The sequence below is a fragment of the Plutella xylostella genome, chromosome 5 (assembly GCF_932276165.1).
Source record: "Plutella xylostella chromosome 5, ilPluXylo3.1, whole genome shotgun sequence".
NCBI lineage: Eukaryota > Metazoa > Arthropoda > Insecta > Lepidoptera > Plutellidae > Plutella > Plutella xylostella.
The window spans coordinates 6356278-6379123 of record NC_063985.1 but is presented as its reverse complement, the minus strand read 5'-3'; the positions used below and the strand labels follow the sequence as shown (position 1 = coordinate 6379123).

General features: G+C 40.2%; 2 protein-coding genes across 2 annotated transcripts in view; one reads left to right on the top strand and one right to left on the bottom strand.

Moving 5' to 3' along the window:
• Positions 1-12045, top strand: part of LOC105389186 (band 4.1-like protein 4) — a 60112-nt gene extending 48067 nt beyond the window's left edge. Inside the window, exons 9-20 of the mRNA XM_048633131.1 lie at positions 4947-5101; positions 5431-5528; positions 5649-5724; positions 5831-6019; positions 6595-6741; positions 7098-7191; positions 7266-7363; positions 7457-7639; positions 7957-8100; positions 8184-8423; positions 8536-8803; positions 9752-12045. Coding sequence (XP_048489088.1) covers positions 4947-5101; positions 5431-5528; positions 5649-5724; positions 5831-6019; positions 6595-6741; positions 7098-7191; positions 7266-7363; positions 7457-7639; positions 7957-8100; positions 8184-8423; positions 8536-8803; positions 9752-9940 — 1881 coding nt within the window. The 3' untranslated portion in view covers positions 9941-12045. The remainder of the gene's footprint in view (positions 1-4946; positions 5102-5430; positions 5529-5648; positions 5725-5830; positions 6020-6594; positions 6742-7097; positions 7192-7265; positions 7364-7456; positions 7640-7956; positions 8101-8183; positions 8424-8535; positions 8804-9751) is intronic.
• On the bottom strand, positions 232-3682 carry LOC105398744. The gene is made up of 2 exons (XM_048633130.1): positions 3547-3682; positions 232-757 (listed from the first exon to the last, which is right to left on the bottom strand). The coding sequence occupies exons 1-2, from the start codon at positions 3553-3555 to the stop codon at positions 296-298; spliced, it is 471 nt and encodes a 156-aa protein (XP_048489087.1). The 5' UTR covers positions 3556-3682; the 3' UTR covers positions 232-295.
• Positions 12046-22846: the final 10801 nt, after the last annotated feature.

Here is a 22846-nt window from a genome sequence, read left to right as displayed (position 1 = left end):
AAAAGAGCACCTTCATTATTCCTACTAAAGATAAACTTTTATCGCTTATATTCACAGAGAAGCTCCTTTAATGACTCAAACTTTATTCAAGAATACTTGTGTAGCTGTAGGTATGTTATATACGGGAGATGAGTGAAACGACTGCTGGCTTGTAGCACACTCACCGTATATTGAATAGTGCCCTATACTTAACGGTGGCGCAGCCACACCTATACATATACCTATGTAATATCCCTCCACCAATAGCTAACTGTTATCCCTTATACTTTAACAATAGCACAATTTACACTTAAACCTAAAAGAACTTCTTATAATCTACTTTAGGAACATTTCTTAAAAGCATGGTAGTCAGCCCGGCTCCTCTGACTGGACTATGGTCGTCCCGGGCGGGGCCCGGCGCCGGGGCGGCTGCTGGAGCCGCGCTCACTGGCCTCTGCTCAGGAGTACCTTCTACAGGCAACTCCCCCTCCCCATTAACCCTATCATCGTGTTGATAGCAGTCGTTAGCAAAATCAAAATGTTCATTCAGACTACTACTTGGCTTTTCTTTATATAAAAATATTTGGTTCTTATGCCTTTTTAACTGTGCATCACTTTCATTGTCCTTGAGTAAATACACCACTTCGCCCAACTTCTTTACAATAACACCTTTTGTCCAGTGATATTTATTTTTGTTTACAAATTTTTTGTACATAACAATGTCTCCCGGCACAAAGTCTGATCGTATTGTTCCCCCGTAGTAATCACTCTGTAAGGACTGTTTATGTTCGATGAGATTAGGCGAGTTGGACGCAGGCGAGGACCACGGGAGGCACAAGTCGAGGCGCGACCTCAACTGTCGGCCGAACACCAGCTGTGCCGGCGACTGCCCCGTGCTCGAATGTATCGAGTTACGATATTGAAATAAATATTGTAATAATTTACAGTGAATCTCGTCTTGGTTTCGCCCTGATAGAAGTGCACTCCTTAACCCTTTTTTTACAATTTTTACATAGCTCTCTGCTTGCCCATTACTCATTGGATGATACACCGGTGACGTCATTACCGCGATACCATTTAGGCGACAAAAATTTACAAACTGCTCCGAAACAAACGATTGAGCGTTATCACTAACAATAGTATGGGGAATACCAAAGGTCGACATGAAATAACACAATTTACCGATTACTGCGGCCGATGTAGTATTCGATTTCATGTCGAAACATTCCACCCATTTTGAGTGAGCGTCTACGATCACTAGGTACATATGATTTTGTATTGGTCCAAGGAAATCCATATGGATTCTACTAAAAGCCTCCGCCGGGTAGGGCCAGGGCGCGAGAGGGGCGCGCGGCGGGGAGGGGCGCGTACCTACACATACCGGACATTCGCTAATTAATTTTTCAATGGCTTTATCTAGACCCGGGAACCAAAACTTTGATCGTGCCTCGGCTTTAGTTTTAACCATCCCAAAATGCATTCCGTGTAACTCAGCTAACAGGTGATGACGTAAACTTTCCGGAATTACTACCTTATGGCCTCGCATTAAACAACCTTTTTCCACTGAAAGTTGGGACTGGCATAGAAAATATGGTTTTAAATACGGTTTATTACATTTTCGTGGCCAACCATTGAGTACACACTGAATAACTTCATTCAATACGGGATCACTATTTGTTTCGCGACGCAGCTGATCGAGCGTGATGGGCAATGCCCCCTCCACCACGAAGTTGACGTATGCAGCGCGGTCGGGCTCTTGCCCCGCCGCCGCCGCCGCCGTGTCTGCCGTCCTGTTGCTAACGGTATTGTTCATTAAACCCGGTTTTGTTGCGCGCGATAAATAATCAGCACTATTGTTACTACTACTTACGAATTCTATAACATAATTATATGCAGATAGAAATATTGCGTATCTTTGTAGCCTATTTGCTGATACCTCAGGAATGCCGTGATTAGGTCCGAATATAGACACGAGAGGCTTATGGTCGGTGCGTAAGACAAACGGTTCCGACCTTGCGTATAAGTATTGATGGAATCGTTTGACACCAAAAATTATAGCGGTAGCCTCCTTCTGAATTTGAGCATATTTTTTTTCGGCGTCGTTAAGCGTTCGAGATGCAAACGATATAGGACGTTCTAATCCGTCGGGTCCTACCTGGGACAATATCGCGCCTAATCCGGTTGGAGAAGCGTCGACTGTTAATATAATTTTTGCATTGGGATCAAAATGAGCTAAAACTTTCTCAGATGCAAGACATTTTTTTATCTCACTAAATGCCTTACAATGCTCTGTAGACCAATACCATTTTTTATTTTTCTTCAGGAGATCATAAAGCGGACTAAGCATTGACGATGCATTAGGTACAAAATTTCTATAATAGTTGACCAGACCTAAGAAAGATTGCAACTGGGAAACATTAGTCGGAACCGCGGCTTGCACAATAGCCTTAACTTTTTCCGGTGACTTCCTAATGCCATGTTTATTAATAATGTAGCCAAGATACGTTATCTCATCTTTAAAAAACTCACATTTGTCTTTACCTAAAGTGAGACCTGCATCATGAAATATTTGAAGTACTGCTTCCAATTTTTTTAAATGTTCTGACTTGTTAGGTGCTGTTATAAGCACGTCGTCTAAGAAAAATAACACGCCATCTAATCTCAAAATACTCTCCATCGCCTTTTGAAAAATAGCCGGAGCTGAAGATAGGCCAAATACTAACCTCTTGTACTTAAATAATCCCTTAGGCGTGTTTATACAAGTTATATTATTTGTATCTTCCAAAATCAGCTGATTATAAGCACTAGACATATCTAACTTAGTAAACTGTTCGCCACCATGAAGCCTGGAAAACAATTCTTGCACAGTGGGCAGCGGATATTTTTCAACGAACAGCTGTTTGTTAATTGTTTGAGAGTAATCTGCACAAATACGGACTGACCCATTACTTTTTAAAACGGGAACAATGGGAGACGCGTAATCGGAGTAATCTACCGGTTCAATCACGCCTATTTGTACCAAGCGTTCAATTTCTTTGTTAACTTTTTCTCTTAGTGCAAACGCGACTGGTCTAGATTTCATAAAAATCGGTTTTGCATCTTCCTTTAACTGCAAACGCACTGTGTACTTATTAAAACAACCTAGTCTATCCGAAAAGGTATGTGAAAACTTTGTTAATAACATCTCAATCAGTTTGTTATCGGAATATTCGCCATTGCAATATTTTATTGGAGCTATTTCTAAATGAAACTGCGATATAAAATCACGTCCTAATAAACACGGGCCGCCATCTTGGATTACGTAAACATCGAGTATTTTAGTGACATCCAAATAAGTAATGGGCAATTTTGCTATACCTAAGCAGTTAATGTTTCCCCCTGTATAACTTATTAGCTTTTTTCGGCTTGACACTAGCTGTGTTTCCTGAAAATACATGTTATAAGTTTTCTCGGATATAGCTGTTACTACCGAACCGCTGTCTATTTCGAACTTTAAGGGAATATTCCTGATATTTATAGTTACAGACATTGGTGCACCTCTATTAGAACGAATGTGCAAAATCTCACCATCGTCATCGCCCTGGTCCACCTCGCCAGAATCCACAAAGTTGACTCGTTTGCACATCCTACGTAAATGACCCTTCATGTTGCACTTGGTACACTTGTACCTTGCGAACCGACACTGATTGGACTTGTGGCTCTTGCGGCCACACACTGAACACCTTTCACTATCACTAGCCGGCTGGTTGCCGTCGGAGCCTTTCGCTATCGCGAACACAGGATCAGAGCTGAGGGTACCCGGCGGCGCGCTCATGGCCGCCGCGGCTGCCCCCGCGCGTGCGCACCGCACGCTCTCCGCCACGTCGACCGCCTTTGCCAGGGACAGATCCTTCGTGTCCATGGCAAACATCTTCTCCCGCTCGGCACCCGGCAGCATTCCCATCACGAATTTGTCAAGTAATGAGTTCTCTAAGTCCTTGAAATTGCAATGCGCGGCGAGACCACGCAGGCGCGCGGCCCACTGCGCGTGCGTCTCGTCCGCGCGCTGCGCCGCCGCGTAGAAGTGGTACCGCTCCGCGAACCCGCATCGCCGTGGTGTGAAGTGTTGGTCTAACTCCTTCACTATATCGTCGAAACTCAGGTCCTCCAGTAACTTCGGTAGTACTAAATTGCTTGCTAGTTTATAGGTGTTCTCACTGAATGCGCTCAGCATGATAGCACGTTTCTTCACTCCCGCCTTGTCCGAAGATGTATCGATGTCATTTGCTAAAAACCACTGCTTTAATTGCATCTTATAAGAAGTCCAGTCCTGTATTGTGTGGTCAAAACGTAAAAAGTTTCCGAAAAACGCACTTGAACTTGGACCGGCCATTTTTATTTATTAATGTGGGTAATTAACACACTCGCCGCCACTGTTATATACGGGAGATGAGTGAAACGACTGCTGGCTTGTAGCACACTCACCGTATATTGAATAGTGCCCTATACTTAACGGTGGCGCAGCCACACCTATACATATACCTATGTAATAAGGTATAATATAAATACATTCATATACCTAACAAATAACAAGGAATATAATACAACATTATGCGGACACTTATCGCTGAATATACGAGCGCGCGTTTCTCTCGAATAAAGTGCGATTGTGCGGGGCGCAGCTGCGTCGTAAATCCGCGATATCTATAGTGATGTTGGTTTCAGAACGTACGTATGGGTTTGACTGTCCGACGTGTTATGAGTGATGTTGGTTTCAGAACGATGCGTTGACGTATGGGTTCAAGTTTCGGACGCCATATGAGTGACGTTTGTTTCTGAACGACGCGTCGACGTATGGGTTCCACTGTCCGACACGATATGAAGTGATGTTGATTTAAGAACGACGGGTCGACGTATGGGTTCGAGTGTCCGACGCGATATGAGTCACAGATTAGAGAGCCTATGTACTAAAGTGATGTTGGTTTCAGAACGACGCGTCTACGTATGGGTTCGAGTGTCCGACGCGGGCCGCGTGCCGGCACCTGTGGCGCTGCTGCTCCGACCACCACGCCTTCTTCCGCCTGCAGCAGACCGCGCCCGCCGCCGCCGACCTGTTCGCGCTCGGCACCCGCTTGAGGAATAGGTATGGTATAGTTAAAAGCTTGGTTAGTGGAATGGGAGCTGTGTCCAAGGGCGTAAAAACGTCAACACCTATACAATAGATCCTACAAATCTAATTTTTCATATCCCTATGCAAAGTGAGAGCATAAGATGGTGACGTATAGAAGACCTTTTTCAATAAAACACTTATCGCCCGTTGATGGCGTAGTAAACCCTGTAGTTTACCGATAAATCTGAAGCTATTATTCATCACTACCGCCGTTCCGGGCGGCCGCCTTTATGAATTTACGAGGTGTTTTTATTAGGATTCTCCCTGTCCCTCATAGTTCATCGTGATGTGTTTTTTTGCAGCGTGAGGGGCCGCGCGCGCCCCCCGCCCGCCTTCACCCGCGCGCCCTCGCGACGCAACGCGCGCCCGCCGCACGCCTCACACACTTCTCTACACGACGGTACCGGTCAACTCTTTGTGCTTTTGTTCGATTTCAAATCTAGCTACGTTTAGACTTCATCGAGCAATTTTATCATGGACCTGAATGTTTAATTGCTAACTCTATGTTTTTTTGTTCCAGTACCAAAATTAGAAGACTTGAGAATAAAAGACTGTCCTGAAGTTAAGCAACCTACCTCAGTTCATAGGCCGAATTCGTAAGTACAATCAAAACTTATCTTGCTCTACCTTATTCTCATTCATCCTGGTTCTTGAGTTTACGTTGTATTTATGGTGCATCACTCTATATTCTTCCCACAACAGAGTGATAAGCGAAGGCGTGGGCGCCCCAACTCCGGGCCCGGGCGGCTCGCCTCGCTCCACGCGCTCGGCGCCCATCCGCCGCGGGCTCTACTCCGCGTCGCCCACCGCCACCAGGCCCCCGCCCGCCCCGAGACACAGATCCGCGTCTGTGGACTCACAGAGCTCCAATGACTCCAGATCTACCAGGAAGTAAGTAATTTAGACCAATAATATTAAGGGCTTAGGTGAAAGGTGAAGATATCATCGTTATGCTTATCAAATCAACTACTTCTTGCTTATTCTTGCTCATCCTCATTGTTTTCAATACAATTCTCGTCCTCATTCTTCATCCTCAATGTTCTTCTCTCGTCCTCATTCTTCTTCAATATCTTCTTCATCCTTATTCCTCATCATAATCATCCGTAGTCTTTTTCGGGATTCCCACCTTCATAATTCAACAACTTGCAGACCAACAGGTCCAGGAAGCAGCAGTTGGACTCTGCCGCTCATATTTCCTCATCCTCATTCTTCCTCAATATCTTCCTCATTGATCATCATTTCATTAGCTTTTCATTATTTTATTTATGTAGCCTAGATGTATGTAACAAGTGTATCATTTGCTGGTCTTCAAATAAATAAATAAATCATCATGTCCCATAGTCTTTTTCGCGACCTCCATCTAATTAACTAAACAACTTGCAGACACAAGCACCGGTCCAGGAAGCACCTCATCATCATTGACAGTCTTTTCGGAATTTCCATCTTAACAATCCAACAATTTGCAGACACAAGCACCGCTCTCGGAAGCAGCAGTCGGATGCGGAGAGCGAGTTGTCCCGCGGGTCGGGGCGCTCCGGCCGGCGCCGCCGCCACCGCTCCAAGCACAAGCACGAGTCTGGCTCCGAGAGGGACGACTCGCAGCCTGACAACAAGTCTGTATTCGGAGGTTTTGAAGTCGTACATTCTTTTCTGGGGTCTCAAATTCAAGCTTGGGATAGCGAAACCCTAATATCTGTACTTCAGAGTCTATTGTTTGAGCACTTATGTGATAGAGCTCATTTCACGCGATCGAAACAGAGTAAAATCAAAAGTTTTTCTTAAAAAGTGGACTTATTACAGTTTACCTCTGAGGTACAGATATTTTGTTAACCAGTCCGAGTAGCCATGAGTTTGGATAAAGGTGGTCTAAACATTTGTTTTAAAAAAGGAGACTTGAATTGATGAACAGAAAAGAATGTACGAGGCTTTCATGTGTTACAAAAGAATAACAATAATGTTTTTCATAAAGCCCTCGTCATTCCAGAGAGTACGAACTAGTAGACTCCGAGTCACAGTGGAAGGAAGTGCTGAGACAACAGACCAATTCTGGAAGTGGTGTTCAGGTATGCTTTTATTTTCAATCAGGTACCATAATTAATATGTCTAGGGGTTCTACTAATTTAATTGAAAATTTTAGGTTGCAAGCGTTCGGCGATCCCAAATAGACGCTGAAAATAATGGAACAGGAACACACAGGTCATCCTCACATAGGCACCGGAGACACAAAAAGCACAGGTAATATACAATACAATAGAGAACTGACACATACATTACAAGTAGTATACTATTTTAGTATGTGATGATATAAAATATCCAAATCTTTACCAGATCAAGGTCAGGGTCACCAAACGAGAAGAAGTGGCTGCCGACGGAGCTGAAGCAGCACTTGGAGTACTCCCTGGTGGACACGACGGGCATGACCGAGGAGCAGCTGAAGGAGATCCCCTACACCGTGGTGCAGACCAGCCACGCGCGCCAGACCAAGCTCAAGACCTCCTCGAGGCACAAGCAGTAAGTCTTCACAATCGTATATAAATATATAGACTCACTCTCTTCCATCCAAAGGTTTTCTGGTAGAGATATATATTTGGTTTTATTTTTAAGATTTGGTATTGTAATATTTTTGTTCTTGGTGCAAATAAAGTGTATTGTATTGTCATCACAACCCATCATGTCTCCACTGCTGGGGCAAGGGTCTCCTTCTAATGAAGGAAGGGTTTTAGTCCAAGTCCCTCGAGACCCAAGCAGTAAGAATGAGCACTAATAGTAGCCTACGTTTTCAGATGCTCTCATAAACAAAATAAATCCTAATGGTATGTTATTTCTAGGTCAGAACATGGGTCATTAGCGAGAAGGGATAAAAGCCGGGATACATCCTATAAGAATGGCCATGACATTATCCTCCAAGGATCTCTCAGGTCGACTTCCAGTACGCATAGCACGCATAAAACGGGTGGAGAACGACATGGAAGGTAAGAAAAATCTCCCATTAAATGAATCATTATGGAATACGTGTTTGATTAAATACGTCTACATCATTTATGTTTTATTTTAGGCGCATATACCCAAGCTATGACGAAACAATCGGGAGAGCTGGCGACGACTTTTTGACCAACATCGGGTACAAGGGAAATGTGACGCCGACCTGCAACAACAACAACCCCTACAGTCCGGTCACTAACAGCAACAGCAACAGTTCCAGCGGAGAGCTCATCTCGGGGAGTGCTCGAGTCTCGCATGAACACACCGACTCCGGGTTGGGAGCTGATCAGGATTATGCTTATTCTTCGGAGAGGTGAGTGGAAGAATAATTGGCTTATGTCGTTCATAGATAGGTGTTCTCTTTTTGGATAGGCAAAAATGGGAAAGGTTGTCTGGTTATGTGACAGGAGTTGTGTATGTTGCAGGTCGAGCGACAGCGCGAAGTGCGGCGGCGGCGGCGGCGGCAGCGCGGCGCTGGCTGTGAGTAGGCAGTGGCTGGGGGCGGGGCGCGCGGAGTCCCCGGGGGTGCTGGCGCGGCGCCCCCCGGCGGTGCCGGCGCGCCCCCGCGCGGTGACCGGCTCGCAGCGCAGCTTGCTGTCCGTGGCCAGCGAGGGCCGCGCCAGCTCCCGCCGCCCCCGAGACCCCCTCCCGAGACACTACCCTCACCCGAACGTCGACAGCTTTTCCCTTTTCGTGAGTGGGCGCTTTGCTTCTAACATCCTTCCGCGTTCTGTCGGCTCTCAACACGAACCCTTAAAATCAAAAGATAAGTCAAAGTCAAAGTCAAAGTCAAAATTTTTTATTCATCGTACAAATATAAAATTTTCTGATGAACGTCAATTTTTACAAATTACTCTCCGTTCGGATAAGGGGGGGCTCTTTCTGTCTAAGGAGAAGAACGGAGGCAAGAAATACCTACAAGATGCAAAAATTTACGTCCACATTTTAATCTTATTTTCATCAGAAGCTTTAACTTTTCTTTTCCTGCTCGCTAAAAAGATCAGAGGGACTTTAAAAAGTCCGTAACGAAAAGTCGTCGTGGAGAGGTGAAAATTAAAATAAAGCTGATGAGGGCCGACAGAATAATCCGCAGCTCCTGTTTCTGGGTCGCTGACAAAGCTAACCGTGTACAGGCTGCTGCTTAAATATACCATCAAGACATTCAACTCAATCAGTTTTAAAACTGTAACTCTCTTTGATTTTATTGCAAAGGTTTCATTTCATGTAATAATTTGGAAATCCACCATTAATTTATGTCATAGGTATTTTATTATTAAATATAGAGATACATATTGTAGAGATTGATATTATATTATGTGTAGGCTAACCTAACAAAATTCACCGTTGAACTTTGTTTTAGGAACAAAGATGGGATCAAGCTTCATTTGTATATAGAGATACTTTGAATTGACCTATCTATGCTTCGGGGGCTTCGTTTCAAATACGAAAAACAACGAGCTATTGAATAAATATATACTCAGGCAGATCTAAATCTGCCACAATAGCGCTTTGTTTACGACTTCCGTAATTAGATACCTATCACATCTATTGCAGCTTCATTATAAATATGTACTTGTATAATACCTATGTATACTGTATAGAGGTGTGCACTGGTAGTTGACATGTGTATTGTGGACGCAGAGACATGCTAGCAACAACAACATAGTGGGCGCGGAGAGCGGCTCGCTCGCGCGGCGGCACGCGCGCCCGTCGCGCGACCACAACGCGAACGTGTCGCGCGCGCGCCTGCACGCCGCGCAACACGCCGCGCAACGACACGACAACACGCTCAACATTATCCTAAAACCGCTCATTGAGAGCACGCAGTGAGTAGCCAACAGACGGTCGGCGGTTTGTGTTGCAACGTAGCGGAATGACTTAGCTGCACGCGCACTGGTTTGTTATGTTCTCGTGTTTTGTTGTTTGTGTATGTGCATGATGGGTTTGGTTCGATTTGGTTTGGTGTAGAAATGTAGAATAACAACTGTTGACTAACATTTTATTTACTTATTTATATATTTTTTTATTTTTAAATTACTGTGTCTGTGTTGTGTTTACTGCACTTATTAATTTATTATACTTACGTTTTGTTTGTCTCTCACCAATAGATCCTGCACCGAGTATCTATTCCTCGAAATTCCTATTACTTGTCGACTTGTTGCTTTTGTTCTGGTTTTAACTGGCAAATTTGGTAACCACAGGTTACAGATGAACTGAATCAGTCGCAGGCAGACGACGCGCCCCCCGGCCCGCCCCCGCCCCCGCCCGCGCCCGCCGCCAAGCCCCCAGGGACCGGGGAAATGAGCACTAAACTGTGAACACTGGCTGCGACGATCATGACATTCATGACCGCTATTTCTATAGGTCAAAACCACCTTCAGTTGACCAGACACAACACTATGGTTTTTTTTCAGTGCGTGTTACATTGCATGTTACGCTACAGCAGTGTGTATTCTGCCTTTACAGGCATGACATTGGAAAGCTATCAAACTGTATACAAGTATGTACACTGTCCCAAAAGTCAACGTTAGCCCTTGGAGAGTTGATAGTGCAGGAATTTTTTACCCGACTGCCGAAGGAGGAGGGTACTGTTTTTCGACTATTATCTATACAGTTTGACTAAAATAACTTACGTTATTGAGTCTTGTACTTGGCATTTTTTGCAAACTATTGAGTTTTTACTATGGTCATATTGCACCTATCAACCCCAAAGGTCTAACATTGACTTTTGGTACAAAATCCTGTATTTTATAACCTCTCAGTTTTATTTGACTGCATTTTGGACACCGTGTTGGTGTTATACGTACTACGAGTATACATAATAGCCTAGTATAATTTTATTATAGGTAGATATAGTAGATTTTTAAAACCTAATGTAAGTCTTTGCATTTTAATAAACTAATAAGAATTTTTTGTTACGTTCTGGTGCAATCCGAGTCATTACTCATTAGAGTCGTAAGGTACCTACTTTGTCTATAGAATAAAGGGTGGCTTGGCCCGCCATTATTAAATAAGATTCATCATCATCATAATTATTCCATACCTATAAAATATAAATTTAAAATATTATAATTAAAAATCCGCTAGCTTTTAATAATTCAGTGTTTATTTTTGTTTTTTGTTAATTTGTAAAAAAAGATAAATTTTAAGTATATTTTTGGAGTTTTGTAAATATGTAGTTGAAAAGGTTGGTAGGTACTTCTATACTAATTATATAAGTGTAAAAAAGCTAACTTGAAGAAGTAAGTAATTAAATCGATGAAGTATAGTTTAATCGATTGAATTATAGTTTAGACTATAGGTCGTTTTATAGTAATGTGATTGAGTGACTACCTACTATAATTTTGTACAAGTAATAAGTTACTATTTTATTTACAACATTACACCCAGACATAAATACTTTTTGTGCCAAAGAGAGATTTTACCCATAATGTTCATGAATGCGTTTTTAGATTATTTATTTTCAACACCGAAGTGTGCGTGGGTATATATTTTATTATATAAATAAAAATAATAGGTAAATAGGTATGACCTGGTCTTACCTAGGTATGTTAAAACATTCATTTACCGCACTAAGGTTTCATAAAATAGATATAAAATACGTAATTTTATCCCAATATAAGTGTTGTATAATGTCTTAAGTCAAAGTAATGTTAATTAACAATAATATTATATCAATATAGCATATTCGATCCAATAAATAACAATTGTAGTTTGTATTGGTGCTCTTGCCGAGACAAGTGATTCAAGACTCACTAGGAGTCAAATATTTTGAGAGGATAAAACTAACCAATCTCATACGGTATATTTTTGGCAAGACTGACTATGTTGTAATATTAATACTCAAAAAAGTCTCCATCAATTAACTGCCAGCAATTTTGTATGGATTTTTCGACGGTATATTTCCATTGTTCCAATAAAATGACTCTTTTGTAGACATTTCTTTTCTTTCAGAAATCCCTCTAAAATTTCGCACATTGTATCAATCCAGTATTCTATTACCTGTATTTAAGTAAAGAAAGAAAGAAAGAAAATACATTTATTAAGTTGCACAGTTTAAAGGACCTGCATTAATTATAGGTATAACTATCGCAGTTTGAGGTTGTGGAAGATTACGGGTTGAACTCCCAATGTCAATACCGGATCGTCGCCCGGTGCAATGATTGCACCGCTCGCTCCCGTGTCGAATGAATCCCTATCGCAATACTCACTTGCCACGTAGTCCTTAAAGGTAAGCGTCCACCTTTCGGCATCCTTACGCAAAGGAGGTATCGCATTTAGTGTTATTTGTATAGAAATTCAGACAAGTGCGTCCACTTCATCGGCATTGCCGACGCCGCCGCCGTTTCATCTCACTCCATAGATTTATGAAAATCCGTTTGGTTCAATACGAACGGCACCGATACGTGGACGCTTACCTTAAACAAAGCCGGCACTCGCTAACAATTACGACATATCACAAAGGAAGGGTCCGCAGTTTCAGTATAAATTGAAGCTGTCTCAGATATCGGGTGGTTCGTTTAGTCGTGTCGCAATTAACTGTAATGAAAATGTCCGGAGTTGCCTCGGTCCGTCGCCGCCGCCGCAGCGATTCGTCTGCGCACCGCCAACTGTAAAGTACTTGTAAGTTTCCAGCTTATATTGTAGAGGTAAATTAATATAATATTGGTTGAGCGAGAGAGAAGTTATAGGGCTGTTTTGAAACTGGACGTTATATATCGAATCATATAAAACATTGACGACCGAATGGCGTAGTGGTTAGTGACCTGACTACTGAGCCGATGGTCCCGGGTTCGATTCCCGGCTGGGGCAGATATTTGTTTAAACACAGATATTTGTTCTCGGGTCTTGGATGTGCCCGTAAAATGGCAATAGGCCCGCCCCCTATTACATTGGGACTGACATAACACTCTGGCGAAAAGTGGGTGCAGCAATGCACCTCTGCCTACCCCGCAAGGGAGTATATTAGTACAAGGCGTGAGTGCGTGTGTGTGTATAAAACAAAACTGAAATCCGAAAATCAAAATTCGCGAAAAAAAAGTCATTCTCCATAGTAAAAATCCCCTTTGTACCCTAATTAAATTGTAATTTCTTATTCATATGATTCTTTGTTGGTGTGCAAATAATGCGTATTCTATCTATCTATCTATCTAAAAAGTCACGTGACCAACATAGTTTCTATGAAAAAAAAACGTGAATTTTGAAATTCTGATTTCAGTTTCGGGCTTAGATATACCATGCTGCCCTTTTTGCAACACTCTGTATATTGTAAATTAATGACATACGCTTTTTGGAAAATTTATTTTCTGCTTTGTATACTTATTAGAAAGGTTTACTAAGTTTTAGTATTGGTTTCACCGGAGGAAAGCAATTTTTCTGTCTCGGTGTCGAACGTATTTACCTATAGATCCATCTGTAGATGTGTGATTATTTTCTTATTCGCATCCTATTAAAAACACAAATAACCTCTCACAAAGGATGACAGAGATAATATGGACATTTGCATACTAATTTGGAATTGAATGTCCGTTAGCTAGGATTTGTTAATTTCCCGTCGCGCGTTTGACAATCACAGGCGCTAACACCCCCGGCCTCGCGGAATCAAAAGCTTTCATGCGAGCTGAAAATTGAACGTTGATTTTAGCATGTTGTCCGCCAACTAATTGAGTCCTTGCGTCGGCTCAATTTGCTACACAAAAGCAAAAGATAAAATAAGGCTGCGTCCATAAAAGGTCCGATGTCCACTATTCCATGAAGGGTGAAAACTCATTACGTGTTTAATGAAAGGGTCCCCGGGGCGTGTATGATTACTAGTTAATTGAAAGGTGCAAAATCAGGGGGAGACAGACAAAGCGTTCTTGTGCTGAATTGGGAAGTGTTCAGACACAGGCGGCGGCGGCCGAACTACGAGTTGGAGTGTAGTTCATGACGCGTTTGTTTTTGAACCGCTATTGGAGGCTTGTTCCCCAAATTAAGGTAGAGGGAAAACGTCGCAGTGAAACTACGACCGTAAAACTACGGACAGGGAAGTGGAGTAAATAATTAAGGAGCGGCAGGAAATACGTTTTTTTTTTCATGGAGTATGTTTGTCTTGAAGTCTATGCGTGCTGCGTAGTAGGTAAAAGGTAAGATCAATATTTTTTTACTATCGGATCGTCGTGGCGTTGGGCTACTGCTTAGTAAGAAAAACAGGACATTTATTTAAATGTTGGATAAATTTGTGTAAGCATCAAATATACATTTGATGCTCCCCAGAAAAGGCGACGACGGCGCTCGCATAGTGAAAATATTTGTTCGGAACTATATTTTTTCGGTAGTTAACTAATTATGTTCGTAGGTAGTAAGTACAATTCTATAAAAATCCTAAAACAAATAAGGAAACTAGTCAAATTGACTCTACAAAATAACATAAAACTATAAACTAAAAGAAAACTAATCAAAGAAAGCAAAAGAAGCGCAACTAAATAACTTGACCGGGGCCATTCTTGATTCAAAGAGGTTATATTTCACCCCCGAGGTGGAGCGAAGAGGCCGTTACCTCGCCGCAAATGTAATGAGGTCGGTAGCAGGTACACATAAATTGCCAGTATTGAGCAAATAAAACAGTTAATCTGTGCAAGCTCATCATCTATTTAGCTATAGAGCTGTAATCTGGGAGAGTGCTTGTCGCCATATATTTGGGCTAAAGACGGGGCTCAGCGAACAGCTGGCTCCGGGCGCGGCTTTCAACCGGGATGATTGCCTTGAATTATAATTATTATTATCAAAGCTATTCAGTATGGCTAAAAGCTCTTTAATATGGGATGCTTTGATACAGTTTAATATGTATTCAGTACCTAATAACTTAGTTTAGATCTGTATTGTGTACCTAATTGACTTACCTACCTCTGCTATCCTGCTTTATTTGCAGAGTTTCAAAAACAATCGAAGCAGTAAGTAATAAGTATAATATACTTACCCTAAACCTTAACTGAAGTTATTGATGTTGATATTTGACCTCCTTAATAATACCTAAGTTCGTATAATTCTTTGTACATAAACAATAACATAATTTAAAATAGCCTATCATTCAATTCTTTCCGGAACTACACTCCCGTGCAAAGAAACAGTTCCACTCACAAAATGCAGACACCAAATGGGCCCAATTTTTTTAAACATTTAATAGGAAATTTGAACAAAATAATTATGTTTTTAGTTGGTATTATTCTGATGCACCGTTAAATGTTCTTAAATATTGCAGAAGGCGTTATTAAGTTTGTTTTTTCGTTAAAGAGTAATTTGGTGATTTTCTCAATGGAACTTTTTCATTGCCCGTGAGTGTATATATTTATTTATAATGCACTATGCTGTAAGCAACAAACTAGCATACATATAATTCGCTTCAAAATCTATATACATTTTTCAGGCGTGAATGAAAGGCATAACATACATAAATGAAAACAATCAGATACAGTTAAACACGAGATATGCGTTTTCCATATATGCATCAATTAGCTTTTGATCAAGCATGAAGCGAAATCATATTTGCTATAGCATTTCCTCCGTTCAAGGCAATTTAGTCAGCCAATATTGAAACGGAAATAGAGTTTACTTTGTGTGTGCACGATATGTTTATTTATTATTCAGTATACGAAAACCCGGGTTTTTATGATTTACGCCGAAATTTTCATGCAAAAATAAGTTAGTATAAATGTAGTGAATCGGTTTCATTGCACACTTTTTCAATTTTATTGATGTTTGTTTACGAACCAATTACAGGTATGTCGCATCGGCCGACCCCAGCTCACGGTAGCTCCTCTCAAATATTGACTTCTTTCCATCCTAAGCAAACTTACCTTGCCATTTTCTCAAATATTTTATAAAACCTTTTCTAAAAAGCCGAGGAAAATTTAATAACCGTTAACAACTTTTACAAGTTTGTGAAGCGAAATTTTTCAAGGAGCAGAAAAGCTGAAGTTGCGTCTGTAAATAAGAAACAAATATACTGTGAATTATGCTTACGCAAAGCCCTAAGAGTTGAAAGAATTTAAAGCAATGTAAACACGAAAAGTTTTGCTGTCGAGTTGAGGCGACTGGAGGGAAGCGCATTCGAACTCAACTGCGTGGAAAAAATAATTCAAGTTGCGACGACGAGGGCTGACGAGCGGGGGCGCCACCGGCGGCCTGGAGGCTGGTGCAGGTACCTACTTCTTACAGCTTTTCAGGATCATTTTCACTTCTTGTAAATTTCAAAAATATTTAAGTAAATCAGCTGTTCGATACCCGTAATTTTTTTTTATATTTGTTTGGGGGTAGATTGAAATCAATTTAGGTACTCCTTTTGTACGGAAGGTTAATTTTAATTTGACAAGATGTCAGTCGTTGTCAGCATTCGTCTGGTTGTGCTGCTTTTGTAATTCGGCGCGGTCGCGATTATCATTATTATATGGGTTAAATAATTATGACCACCTGACATTAGGCATTATAGTCGCTTACTAAATTATAAACAGACAAGTAAATTTTGTGAGTGCACATCAGGATTCCTTCGGATTTCATCTTCAAAGGAGCCCCCATGCCGAGACCCGGACCTTCGACCTGCCTACGTGAGCCTATCATATTTATCTATTTTCTTAATATCTAACATTTTTGTAGCATAGCGTACAATAACAATGTATATAACAAAAATCTTATAATTATAAAGCTTACTTTAATTATTTAATTTGAATATTAAATGTTTGTCCTTTCTGTGTATCATCCTATTCTTAGGTATAGCCCAACACATGTCTCCATCAACAGCCAGTAAACTAAATTATTTTTTCAAAACGCAATAACAAAATACCTACTTCGTGCTTTTTCATAATGAATGTAGGTACATAAATCTCATTGTACTGTCCCAAATTGTTATGTGTCGCCGCGTCCACCCCCAGCGCCAATTAGTTATGCGACAATGGCATTCAACGAGTACAAATACCCAGTGAAATCCCCTTTGCTCCGGCTCCGGTGTTCGTAACTGTAATCAGGGCCTTTCAATAATGTATAAAACATAGTATTTATTTGTACCTCAATTTATACTTGTTTTCACCGCCAATTTTGCCTAGAAAATTATGCTCATGATTGACGCCTTCGATCGGTAAAATCGCAACTATTTTTATGTATCAACCTTTTGTCGGGTGAGTGATTTTAAATTAAATAGAATAAAATTAATGTTTACTATCAATAAAATGTTCTATCTAATCAAATGTATTTACAACAATATTTAGATAAAGAACATATTATCATATTATAGTATCGCCGTAGGACACTCTGTATACCTAGCACTTAATTTCACGATGTAGTTGACACATACTAATGTAATGGATTGAGGGGATTGAAATCGCATGGTTACCTATATGGTAACATGTACTTGATTTGTGCTACGGTCTCACTTATCAAAGGGAAAGGCAACGGCGACTGACGTTTGACTTCAGCCGGCTGGCTTTGAGACAAACAACATCCATAGCTATTCGTAAGTATACTAAAGTACCCATATGTGAACTATAGGAAACTAATCACTAAGATCCAAAGCCACAGTACAAATAGACCGCAATCGATTCCATTTTCAATAGTTTTCTCTTGATACATTGATAGCCAGTACTTTACGCTGTGAAACCCGGCTTTGAGACTTAAGCATATTATAGAGGTCAGAGGCATTGGAATGTATACCTCATTGACATATATATTACTGCGTAAGGACAGGGCAAACCACACAAGAAAATGGCACCCGTGCGTTGGCCCTAAAATAGACATTTTAGGGCCAACGGTCCTCAGTCGACAGTTGTCTGTCAAGGAGAGATAGTCTTTGTTTTTTGTGAATGTTGTGATAAATATGCCTAGTTGTGTTGTGAAAGGCTGCAAAAACTAAGATACAAAGGTTAAAAAAACCGGCCAAGTGCGAGTCGGGCTCGCGCACAAAGGGTTCCGTAGCAGCAAATATAATTTACAGTTAAATCAACCTATCTCAAAAACTATAAGAGATACTTTGATCAAACCAAAAATCGTTGAAAGAGTTAATTAGCATGCATCACCTCTATTTTTTTTAGAATTTTATACCCCGTAGTTATAAAAATAGAGGGGGGGGGACATACTTTTTACGACTTTGAGAGCTGATATCTCAAAAACCGTTCACTTTAAGAAAAATGATTTTTAGAAAACTTTATATCATTTTAAAAGACCTTTCCATTGATACCCCACACGGGTATGTACATCGAAAAAAAAAAATTCATCCCTCAGTTACATGTATGGGGGGCCCCACCCCCAATTCTTTTTTTTACTATTTAGTGTCATATTTTTGTAGCGGTTCATACAACACATATTCCCATCAAATTTCATCACTGTAGTACTTATAGTTTCCGAGTAAATCGGCTGTGACAGACGGACAGACGGACAGACGGACAGACGGACATGACGAAACTATAAGGGTTCCGTTTTTGCCATTTTGGCTACGGAACCCTAAAAAGGAACATAGAATATCGTACCATCCTTAAATTAATAAATAAACACATTTTAAAGTGATAATTATTTTACTACCAAAGTCTACAATGGCCGCATGATATAACCTTGTACGGACGTAATTTTTTGTTGGCTATCCTCCGCGAACATTTTCTTGTTTCGTACGGTTTAGAGCGTGATTTTTTATTAGTTATATTTTTACCCGACCTGCACGGAGGATAATGTTTTCACACGTATACGTACATAATATGTATGAATGTAGTCCATTTTTCTTTGTCATTTGTTGAATATCATCGCAAAGGTCACTCATATTATTATTATGTACTATCCAGTGACGATGACGGCAAAATATGAACGCGCGTACAAGGTTGCGTCGTCAGGATAAGTAGATCAGCACTGGCATAGTTCAAATAAATTATGACAGATGACAGTTATTTTGTTTGTATGAAGAAGGTTTCAGTAAAATGGACTGAAGGGCGTATCCTTCCTTTTGAAATCATTGGTATACCTATTGTATTTTATTTTTAACATTTACCTGCTGAGGTCGACTTCGTCTAGCTAGATCATTAAAATAGGTACCAGTATAGGCATACGAGTAACAAATCATGTTGCTATGAATAAAATAGAATATCTATATGTACCCAGTGATACGTAAATGTATATGATGATAATTAATTTATGAAAAAGCTTCGAATCGCAGTCCTTTATAATAGGGTTGTTGAGGTCACAAACTATTGTTTGTATCGTAACAAACCAAAACTGATAGCATTTAACTTTTAAAACAAAATTTGCAATTAAATTATATTGCTGAAAACTTTAATGCGTGGTCAGTAATGTCACAATGGTTTAGTTTAATTATCATTAACCTGTTTCAATTAATTGAACCAACAAGTAAATAATATTTTCTGAATTAGGTAATTATAGGTACTAATAATATACTACTAAGTTAATGTGAACTAGGTATATAGTGGGATTTTAAGGTGGAGTTAGCCATTTCTAAGTCAGCAGATATATTATATTGCTGCTTAGCTTAGCTGTGAAAGCTATGTTTAAGATTAGCCGGCAAAACCTAAGTAAGTAATAATAATATTTCAAATCTAAGTAATCGGTAAAACCACAAATTTTAGGGCCGCCTAAGTTTAGCTTCACACCAAACATAAGCCATACAATATAAGTAGGTATTTTGAAACAAAACCAAAATTTTACTGCTGGCTTATAAACACGCTCACAATATTATGTTCAGTGCCATCTGAAATATTGTAATCGCAACCTGCCACCTAAATTACTTAACAAAGTTACTGAAGAGGTTCCCCGTATTCAGTAACTTTATTAGAACCTCCTGTGTTTCGCGAATAATAAGCAGTAGGGTCTCCCTCCACCTGATAACTATTTTGTTATTAATGCCGTTATCCAGATCTCCAATTATCCGAAGTGTGAAGCAACCCGGCCCGTGTTCACACTGGACTTATGAATTCACAACCAGAATTTACGAGCTGTGTAATCCTGGGATGAACGTGATGTACGGCCAGGAACACTTTGAAGGGGAAAACAGAATGGGAATTTCGATGAATGCTTGGTTTTTATGGCAATACCGATTCGAAATTTACCGTCGATTGGTCACCAGATGTGCTCTAAAAGTTTATTTTATATTAATGCCTGAAAATAATGTAAGTAATGTGAATTTTAAATGGAATCTTAAATTGTATGAAAATTTTCCATTTAAGCGTGGATGCTTCCTGTAATGAAACATTCGACAGGATCCAAACAAAAAGGGAATATTTACACGACACACAACACACGCTGTAAACTCAAACAAAGTAATCCGTTCTCTCGACCGCTAACTATTCCGGGAACACTTGGGATATCTTGCGAGACTCTACTTGTGTCCGACTGTACAGTTTGTTGAGAGGTCTCCAACTCTCTGGCTGAGATTAAAATTGTTACCGCCCCTTCGACCGTGATGCGCCGACGTGACCGATTATGTGCCCAACTTCGGGGATTTGTCACTGAAACTGTGTTAATAATGTACTAATGTTCTACCCGGACGCCCTTCCGGGACCCACAATACCAATATTGATGACAGGATACAATGTAAGTATAAACGACTTTGATAAGATAAATGAAAATAAAGTTTAAAATATAAAAAAATATATTAGGTTTAATAATTTTAATAGCACTTTGAATTATAATAATTTAGACGGATAAAAATCCCGCGAGGGTTGTTTTAATTTATAGGCAATATCCAAAGAAGGAAGTCAATTAAGTCCACCGCGGGCCGGGTGTTGACTCAGCCTAATTGAAACCAAACTGCACTGCACTAATGAATGGAAACTGACTAATTTGCAGCTATGCGGAGTTTCTCAAACTTTTACCTGAATAAATATGTACCGAGGCGTGCAGTAGACAGGTGTCCGCTAGCTGTGAGGGACTCCTCTAATACTAATTCCAAACTTTCCGTTAACGGAGGTGAGTAGGTGCTGACATCCAGTGGACTGTGTGGGGTGTGTGGATGAACCAGGACTTACAAGACTGTTAATGTAATTAAACCTACTGAACACCGTCTCCAAACAACTGAGATGTGTCAGCCCTCGCCAAATAACAAAAAGGACCTACTTCCATAAATTAAGTTGTTTTTATGTAGGAACGGAAGTATCTAGGTATAATTTGCGCTAACATAATATAAATCGTCGCTAAGCGACAATGTTTCCCCTTTATCGTTACAAAAGTATCTGAACTTTGAATATCAATTTTCCGGATCACCGAAATTATCAGGAAAAAACATCCCAGTAATTCGCAAGTCATCGATCGGGTCCATTTCAGAGCCTATCTTGGCTCAATTTTCATTAAGTACAGCGGGCGTTTTGTAAGTTATCATGTGCATATTTTTTTTTCCTTTGAAATAATTAATCAGCAATATCTGCATTTAGTGTTGAACCAACAATAAGTGTGGTTTTTTTTGTAAGTAGTGGTGATTGTGACCACAATTTGTTGTTAATTATAGCAGCAGGCGACCGCGACTCGCGCCACCTCGCTGGTGCCGCCACACTCATTACCTAGTTATGTAAACGGGGATAGGATATTCAAATGAAATAGGTACGGTGGCCTGCGCCTAAAATTATAAAGGCGGAATTTTTAAAATAGCGATCCCTGATGATGTAGGGACCAACTACATCTGTTATACTTAAATCCGGAGACGTGTTGTGTGTGATGCGTGTGAGCTTGAGATCGCTATTTTAAAAACTCCGCCTGTATACTTTTAGGCGCAGGCCATACACATATAAAATTATTCATCTAAAGCTAACTTGTACAATATAAATTTATAAACGGTTCTACCTTTTTTGGTCTAAGATTTATTTGTCGAATCTCATATTGCATAGTAACGTTTGATCAAAGTCTCGTTTCACCGAAAATCGTATGGCATAAATCTCTTTTAGTAAAAAGTTATTTCGCATAATCTTGTTTAGCCTAATAATGGTATGGCCTAATCTTGAATAGCCTAATAATGCTAAGGCAGACGTTATACAAAATAATAATATTCGTTTGGCTTTAACTTTGATGGAGCGTCTCCCTACATAGCGCAAACTGGTGCCTTGTATTGTGGCCGCTATATGGAAAACGCTCCGCTCCGCTTCGCTGCGCTCCGCTTTGCTTTTGACGAACATGTGTACCTAACACGCTCCTCCTCGCTTTGCTCGTCGTCGCACCTATCTTTAGATTTCGATCCCAGGGGGTTTAATGGCGTTTGTAATAATTATAATCGTCATTCACTTTCGATATTTTGATCATTCAATATCGTGATTTTCGAAAAGTTGGAGAAAAATACCATAATTTGTACATTTATAACTCCTTAATATAGTAACGTAACGCGTCCCTATTCCGAGGTAAATCACAACATTTGAAAGTAAGTAAGAAAAATAAGCATTTGTAACCATCAATATTGATGTGAAATATTGTCTTCTGTAAGAATATACGTTAAATTTTATATTTCTTAACACAGATTCATTGATAACACATTTATTATACTTAAAAAAATATAATTTATTACACATGTCGATTTACCCTAATACCGAGGTAGGATTATGGTTTCTTCCATATACCGAGGTAGCCTGTTCCATATTCCGAGTTAGTCCTGTCAGTGGCTCCATGAGTGTGGCCATGAACGTAAGGAAATTACAATCGAAAATATCGATATACTTTTTTAACCTTAAAGTACTCCAAATAAATTTAATTATTCTAAATAGTAGTTGAAAATAATGAAAAGAATTAAAT